General features: G+C 47.3%; 1 protein-coding gene and 1 long non-coding RNA gene across 6 annotated transcripts; one reads left to right on the top strand and one right to left on the bottom strand.

Moving 5' to 3' along the window:
* Positions 1 to 428: 428 nt before the first annotated feature.
* Positions 429 to 5,967, top strand: LOC125531634 (sucrose synthase 1). Of its 5 annotated transcripts, none has more exons than XM_048695961.1 (15): positions 429 to 576; positions 1,498 to 1,620; positions 2,280 to 2,409; positions 2,501 to 2,652; positions 2,751 to 2,940; positions 3,037 to 3,155; positions 3,267 to 3,483; positions 3,565 to 3,660; positions 3,733 to 3,906; positions 3,985 to 4,101; positions 4,182 to 4,348; positions 4,451 to 4,675; positions 4,765 to 5,083; positions 5,154 to 5,398; positions 5,487 to 5,967. In XM_048695961.1, the coding sequence occupies exons 2-15, from the start codon at positions 1,511 to 1,513 to the stop codon at positions 5,671 to 5,673; spliced, it is 2,448 nt and encodes an 815-aa protein (XP_048551918.1). In that variant the 5' UTR covers positions 429 to 576; positions 1,498 to 1,510; the 3' UTR covers positions 5,674 to 5,967. The 5 variants fall into 5 exon arrangements, with proteins under 5 accessions (XP_048551918.1, XP_048551916.1, XP_048551919.1 ...); XM_048695959.1 differs by having other exon boundaries at positions 430 to 581; XM_048695962.1 differs by lacking the exon at positions 429 to 576 and adding an exon at positions 748 to 876.
* LOC125531635 lies at positions 5,662 to 7,760 on the bottom strand. The gene is made up of 2 exons (XR_007293380.1): positions 6,852 to 7,760; positions 5,662 to 6,768 (listed from the first exon to the last, which is right to left on the bottom strand). It is a non-coding gene; the product is annotated as an uncharacterized LOC125531635 (long non-coding RNA).
* Positions 7,761 to 8,443: the final 683 nt, after the last annotated feature.

Here is an 8,443-nt window from a genome sequence, read left to right as displayed (position 1 = left end):
ACCAAGATGACACGAGTGAAAAAGGAGCTCATGCCACGTATGTGTGTATACGTGAGCATCAACGATTGTACCGTGTTCAAGAAAGAAAAAGCTCATACTCGGCCAGCCTTTGATAATAATACAATCTTTTTTAAATGCGTACACTAGGATAAAAAACCGAAGGCCAATCCTGAGAGCAATAGCTTTGGCACAGATTACGAATTTATGACCCCGCGATCCATCCATTTGATCCATGGCTTGCTCCCCAAACCATCCCAAACGTCTAGAATAGGAAAGGGAGAAACATTTTCCCGCCTGCACACAGACACAGAAACCCACGTACACATTGATGGAAAGAAATCAACATACGGGTCAGATCACAATGCACTAATTGGATAAATTGTTTCGCAAGCAAAGAGATCTGCACAGTGAAGAAGGGGGCAGGGCAAAGATGACGGTGCGTGCCACCTGCCACCCCACCCCGGCCGCTGCAACATAAATACCCTGCCTCGCCGTGGGCAGAGCTCTCCATTCACCCGTCGTCGTCCACCTCTCTCTGCTTCCCTTCGTTCCTGCCTCGCGGAGAAGGAGAGCAAGGTCAGGTGAGCTCGTCCTCCTGCCAATGCCAATGGAGTTCTTCTTTCTTCTGCGCGTGCTCTGCTATGCTCTGTTTCAGTGTCGTCGGTGCGGCTTCCTCTGTTTTGCTGTCAATAATTAAGAAAAATAAAGTGGTTTGCTGGAGTAGCCACTAGGGGACAGAAGATAGCAATCAGCATCCACTTGCGGAGATGTGGTGGATGGGTGCTGCGGTCCTGGCAAGTTGCCATCATTCTCTTCTCTGGGTTTAAGGTTTCAGCACCAACTCACCAAGTGGATGCATGGATGCTGTCAGATCTGGTGAGCTTGCTCACTCATGGATCCTCCCCCTTCCCGCCGACAAGTCTGCGCCTCAGTCCGCGTCGCGCTGTCGGTCGGTTCTCCTTTCTTGTGCTAGCAGCCATGGTTAATTAGCTCCAGATTATTTCTGTCATTTCCCGGTAACACGAAAAGCTCGACGCCTAATCACCACCATTAGTCTTAACAACCACCTTGGCATGGCCTGCAAGAAAGGAATCCCACGCTGATCTCGTGCTTTACAAGGTGCTCGCACGCGTCACTCTTCCTCCCTGCCACTGCCGGCTTCGGTTCCAAGTTCCAACGGGCGGCTACTGCTGCTCATGCAAACCCACCGGCGTCTGTCGGCTACTTGAACTTCTCGCCGGACAACACCTGGGCTACCTGTTGGTTTCTCACTTCAGATCCGTATAATTATAAATGCGCACACTCCACTGCTTTTTCCTTCTCGGTCCTCTGTCTGAAACCTTAAGTCTAGATTTTGATTCTTGTATGCCTCTCGATCCTCTAGTTTGCGCCGACGAATGTTTTTTTTCTTTGGTCTTCTCCAAATCTTGCTCGGTTCCTGCTCATCTGTTGGATCTCTGAACTGAAGAACACACCGCTGATAATCTTGTTCTGCAGGCTAGCTTGAGCGATGGGGGAAGCCGCCGGCGACCGCGTACTCAGCCGCCTCCACAGCGTCAGGGAGCGCATCGGCGACTCCCTCTCCGCGCACCCCAACGAGCTCGTCGCTGTCTTCACCAGGTTCGACCCCCATTCCCTCCCCTGCACTGTAACTGCTACTCTTTTTTTCCCTTATTATAAATTTATTACGCAAGTATGTAGATCTCCTGGCGGTGGCTAGAAGAAAACTGTTGCATAAATCAGGCGTCCCCTAGTGCGCAATGGATGCCAAACTTCATTCCTACTCAACATACCTGGTCAATCAATCAAATATATAAATAAGTTTTTCTAGAAACCTAGTATACTGAACAGTGAACACTGATGACACACCTCGTGCTGTTGGAGTTCCGTTGATTGCTGCCAGATCTGACCAGGTGCAGCTGGGTAGAATGATTGTATTCTGCACATTGACCTAGTGCTAATCAAGACTTGCTGAACATTATTATGCACTAATCGGTCTGCCGACGCCTGGATCTGACAGGATCTATGTGGCACAACATCTGACTGAACTGAATCTCACATAATTTTGTCAAGTTAGTAAATGCACCGTCAAAACCAGCACTGTAATGTTTCGAATGGAATTCCCAAAATCTTCTCTGAATGATGCATGATGTGCTAAACAATGGCTTCAGATGTCACCAATCTGACTTGCGAATGTATCTGGGTGGATCTTACTCGATCCGATAATTATGAATGATATGTGGTGGATCTTATGCGGCATATGACGATGCTTTGTGCAGGTTGGTCAACCTTGGAAATGGAATGCTGCAGTCCCACCAGATCATCGCTGAGTACAACACCGCAATCCCCGAGGCAGAGCGCGAGAAGCTCAAGGACGGCGCCTTTGAGGATGTACTCAGGGCAGCCCAGGTCTGCATCTGACTTGTCATCTAAGTGGACTTGAGCATCCTTTTTAACTTTTCCTATTGCTCTAACCGGTGCATTTTCATAAATCATACAGGAGGCGATCGTGATCTCCCCATGGGTCGCACTCGCCATCCGTCCAAGGCCTGGTGTCTGGGAGTATGTGAGGGTCAACGTGAGCGAGCTCGCTGTCGAAGAGTTGAGTGTCCCTGAGTACCTGCAGTTCAAGGAACAGCTCGTGGAAGGGAGGTAAAAACAGATAAAAATATCAGTACCAGAGAATTGAGACAGTAACTGATAATTTGGTTATCTTACTCTGAAGATATTTACTTTTTATATTCTGACAGCAACAAGGACTTTGTGCTTGAGCTGGACTTTGAGCCATTCAACGCCTCCTTCCCTCGCCCTTCGCTGTCCAAGTCCATCGGCAATGGCGTGCAGTTCCTCAACAGGCACCTGTCATCGAAGCTCTTCCATGACAAGGAGAGCATGTACCCCTTGCTCAACTTCCTCCGCGCACACAACTACAAGGGCATGGTAACCTGATCTTCCATTCCGCATCCATTGTTTAAACTTTGATGAGACTTGGCAGAAGAAAAGATGCATGTAAACTTGTACTCTGTTTTTCTGCAGACTATGATGTTGAATGACAGAATCCGCAGCCTCAGTGCTCTCCAGGGAGCTCTAAGGAAGGCTGAGGAGCATCTGTCTGGTCTCCCGGCAGATACCCCGTACTCAGACTTCCATCACAGGTACTGACTTTTTGTATTGTACGCCATTAATTACCCTGGGGCCTGGAAGAATGTTCTTGATAAGGAATCATTGGGAAGTTATTAACAGTTCTTTTGATTGGACAAATGCAGATTCCAAGAACTTGGCCTGGAGAAGGGTTGGGGTGACTGCGCCAAGCGTGCACAGGAGACTCTTCACCTGCTCCTCGACCTTCTCGAGGCTCCTGACCCGTCCACGCTCGAGAAGTTCCTTGGTACAATCCCGATGGTGTTCAATGTTGTCATCCTCTCACCGCACGGTTACTTTGCCCAAGCCAATGTCTTGGGGTACCCTGACACTGGAGGCCAGGTAACAAATTCTGCAACAGTTATGGCATGGTTACATGGTTATGCGACTAAACTTTTTCTCATTAATAACTTTGTGATAAAGGTTGTCTACATTTTGGATCAAGTCCGTGCTATGGAAAATGAGATGCTGCTGAGGATCAAGCAGCAAGGCCTCGATATCACACCAAGGATCCTTATCGTAAGTGTGACATCTCGTATGATAATTAAAACTTGTCGTATGATGCTGAACCTCTTTTTCGGCACTGCACAGGTTACCAGGCTTCTCCCCGATGCAACCGGCACGACCTGCGGTCAGCGTCTTGAGAAGGTCCTCGGAACAGAGCACACCCACATCCTTCGTGTGCCATTCAGAACTGAAAGTGGAATTGTTCGCAAGTGGATCTCACGTTTTGAAGTCTGGCCGTACCTGGAGACTTTCACTGAAGTAGATGCCTAACCTCACCATCATACCTCTGTCATTATTCACAAATATATCTTGCTAACTCTGCCCCATTTCTGCCAGGATGTGGCACACGAGATTTCTGGAGAGCTCCAGGCCAATCCTGACCTGATCATTGGAAACTACAGCGATGGAAACCTTGTCGCGTGCTTGCTTGCGCACAAGATGGGTGTTACTCATGTATGAATTCTAGCTACTTCTGTGTTGTTGCAAGCATATTTACGGCACGTTGATCTTTGCTGATGATCATTGGTCTGCAGTGCACTATTGCGCACGCTCTTGAGAAAACCAAGTACCCCAACTCTGATCTCTACTGGAAGAAGTTTGAGGACCACTACCACTTCTCATGCCAGTTCACTACCGACCTGATTGCGATGAACCATGCCGACTTCATCATCACAAGCACCTTCCAAGAGATTGCTGGAAAGTAATGTTTCTTTACGACTGAACTTTCTCTGATGATATCCATCTGTTTTGTTGTAGAATGCAGTTGTCTTTGCATGGCCTAATGCAAATTCTGCCTTTTCAGCAAGGACACCGTTGGTCAGTACGAGTCTCACATGGCATTCACAATGCCTGGGATGTACCGTGTTGTCCATGGTATCGATGTTTTCGACCCCAAGTTTAACATAGTCTCACCTGGTGCGGACATGTCCATCTACTTCCCGTACTCCGAGTCACAGAGGAGGCTCACCTCCCTCCACCCAGAGATCGAGGAGCTGCTCTACAGTGATGTTGACAACAACGAGCACAAGTGAGAACTGCAGAATTGTTTCTTACTGCTTGAGCTGCATCGGTTTGATGCATTTATTGCTGTTCATCTGACTAGAATACATTCTGCAGGTACGTGCTCAAGGACAGGAACAAGCCAATCATCTTCTCGATGGCCCGTTTGGACCGTGTCAAGAACTTGACTGGTCTAGTTGAGTTGTATGGCAAGAACCCTCGCTTGCAGGAGCTAGTTAACCTTGTGGTTGTCTGCGGTGACCATGGCAATCCATCAAAGGACAAGGAGGAGCAGGCTGAGTTCAAGAAGATGTTTGACCTTATTGAGCAGTACAGCCTGAATGGCCATGTCCGCTGGATCTCCGCTCAGATGAACCGTGTCCGTAATGCTGAGCTCTACCGTTACATCTGCGACACCAAGGGTGCCTTTGTGCAGGTAATTAAATTTTGCATAAACCAAATTCTAGCCTTGTAAGAATTTGTGTACTCACCTCTTGTTTGTGTAGCCTGCTTTCTATGAGGCTTTTGGGCTTACTGTCATTGAGGCCATGACCTGCGGTCTTCCTACCTTCGCAACTGCATATGGTGGTCCTGCTGAGATCATTGTGAACGGCGTGTCCGGCTACCACATTGATCCTTACCAGGGTGACAAGGCCTCTGCTCTGCTAGTTGAGTTCTTTGAGAAGTGCCAGGTTGACCCCAGCCACTGGACGAAGATCTCACAGGGCGGGCTTCAGCGTATTGAGGAGAAGTATGCAACTCAAAATTCACTAGTTTTTACTTGTTCCGAGGATAACTAGTTTGCTGCAACTAACAATCATTTTACCTATCTTATTCAGATACACTTGGAAGCTTTACTCTGAGAGGCTGATGACCCTCACCGGCGTGTATGGGTTCTGGAAGTACGTCTCCAACCTCGAGAGGCGCGAGACCCGCCGCTACCTTGAGATGCTGTACGCCCTCAAGTACCGCACCATGGCCAGCACTGTTCCACTGGCTGTTGAGGGAGAGTCCTCGAGCAAGTGATCTGGCCACCTCCTGCCCGATAGAAGGGTCCCTTGGATTTCTGAAAGAAAAGATTGAGATTTGAGAATGCTTTCGTTTTCTTCCTAGGCGCTGCTCTTTTTAAGATTCAAGGTCGAGTAATTGGTGTGCTAGTTTGGTTTAGTAGTGGGAGTGAGTCGAGACAGACGAAAATGTGGTGTGTGCCAGTCGGTTGGTGATTGCGTATTTCTTGGATGTTACTGTTGAATAATAGGAGCGACATTGGCGTTGTTTCTGAAATAATAATAGTAGCATCCTTCCTCGTTTCCAAGAAAATCTTTGTCACTGTTGCTGAGCTCTGTTACCCTCTATGTAGTCAGAACAATTAGTCGAATCTCAATAGGTGTGCCAAGAACAGCCTAAGAGGAAGGGTAATTTATTGGTTATAGCCGATTGACAGAGCACACTGTGAACCAAGCCATCTTAATATAATTTGTGTGGCCAAAAGATATTGATTAAGCACAATCAGAACTGTAGAAAATGAGTTAGCAAACCAGCATACCGCGTATGTGGACAATCTGACAACAAATGTTTTAGTTCTGTTTCTGCCTTTACTGCATACGCATTGGTGAGGGTTCTGAAGCAACAAAATCAACTGATTGCTAGACAAGATTTCGCTTCTCTTCACATATGAAATCGTAGTTGAAATTGGTGGCCAGAAATTCAAGTTCACTTGTAAATTTAAGTTCTGGAACTAGCACCCTCTATGTAGTCAGAGCAGAGCACTTAGTGGAAGCTTAATAGTGTGCCAAGAACTGCAGAAAATTATTTGTGAAGCTCAATAGGTGGCGAGGGGCATTGGTTGGATGTGTGCCAAGAACTGCAGAAAATGACTTGTGAACCAAACCATCTTAATACGATCTTAATATGATTTGTGTGGCCAAAAGATATTGATTAAACACAATCAGAACTGCAGAAAATGAAGTCTGCAATCTGACGACAAATGTTTTACTTGCCTTTTTCGTAGCACATTTTACTGCATACGCATCGGTTGGCTGAGGGGTGAGGGTTCTGAAGCACCAAAACCAAGAAAATCAACTGATTGCTACGCAAATTCTGAAGCACCACGCTCGCTCACTGGATGAACGTGAACTAATCAGAAGAGGGGGGAATGAGGGAGACCTTTAAGCAAGGCTGGAGCAAGAGTGAGCTGTGCAGACCTTGCGACGGGTACGGCGCGCAGCGACGGCGCCCGCGCTCTTCGGTGCGGCGGCCATGGTCGCCGGCGCGCCGCTCCGAGCTGGTGGCGGCGGCCATTGCCATTGTCATCTATCCGCTGACGCGTCTGAGCAGAGTGGCGGAGTGGGGATGGCACGGTTGGGCCTTATGGATGCTCGAGCCCATTTAGGACTGGGCTGTTCAAGTCAGTGGAGCCCAAGCAGCAAGCAGCCCATCAATGAAGCAGATTAGGAGCAGAGCGAAGCCATTGGAGGGGAGGGGAGGGATCGACCGCAATTCTATTCCGTGTTTTTAATCCGCAAAAAATGCTCGTTGGTTGTTCCAAGCTGAGGCCTGCAGCGAGCGACAGTAAACCACAAGACCACACCTTCGGAAAGCTCGATGTGGCAGCATGGGCTGGTAGTCTACATCATACTCCCTCCGTCCGGAAAAAGTTGTCCCCAGCTCAGTTCTTGAAAATCAAGCAAGATTTGAGAGAATAGTTTTAGGGATTGGAAGAACCATGGAGAGGATTTGGGGAAATTTCTGGACCATTCTCCTCGGTCCCTCTCTCTGTATACATCTATAGTATGTGTACATTTTACATTTTAGTCCCTAAGGAACTAGGTAAATATAGTCATACACCAACACTCCCCCTCAAGATGGGGCAAATACATCATACAAACCCATCTTGCTACAAAACATGAAAAATGTTTTTTCGGGGAGTCCTTTTGTAAGGACATCTGCTACCTGACTAGCTGAGGTTACATACGGTAGGCAAATTATCCCTCTATCAAGCTTCTCCTTAATAAAATGACGATCAATTTCTATATGCTTGGTTCGATCATGCTGAACAGGGTTATTTGCAATGTCAATGGCAGCTTTGTTGTCACAGTACAACATCAGAGGATTGCACCTGTACAGCCGCAGCTCTGCTAGGAGGATATGTATCCATAGTAACTCACATATGCCGTGAGCCATAGATCTAAACTCAGCCTCTGCAGTAGATCGAGCCACTACACCTTGCTTTTTACTTCGCCAAGAAACTAGGTTTCCTCCTACAAATGCACAATAACCAGATGTTGAGCGTCGGTCATCTAGGGAACCAGCCCAATCAGCGTCAGTATAGCACTTAACTTGTAAGTCTCCTTGTCTGGTATATAAAAGGCCTCTTCCTGGGCACCCTTTAAGATACCTTAGGATCCTGTTTACAGCTTCCATATGAGCTGATTTTGGGTCATGCATATACTGGCTAACTACACTCACAGCAAAAGCAATATCTGGACGGGTATGAGATAAATATATTAACCTTCCAACAAGTCTCTGATAGCGCTCTCGATCCACGGGTGTACCTGCATCACTACTTAAACGATGATTTTGCTCAATAGGTGTAGCTGCAGGTCGACAACCAAGCATACCTGTTTCCTTGAGCAAATCCAAGATATATTTCCGTTGTGAGAGAAAAATGCCCTTTGACCCCTGTGAGACCTCTATACCAAGAAAATGTCTCAGTTTTCCCAAGTCCTTCACTTCAAATTCCTGTGCAAGATGATGCTTCAGATTTGCAACTTCAGTGGAATCATCTCCGGTAATC

This window comes from Triticum urartu, unplaced genomic scaffold, assembly GCF_003073215.2.
Source record: "Triticum urartu cultivar G1812 unplaced genomic scaffold, Tu2.1 TuUngrouped_contig_769, whole genome shotgun sequence".
NCBI classification, from domain to species: Eukaryota; Viridiplantae; Streptophyta; class Magnoliopsida; order Poales; family Poaceae; genus Triticum; species Triticum urartu.
Note: the sequence above shows the minus strand (reverse complement) of the source record. Positions and strands in the feature narration are given on the sequence as shown.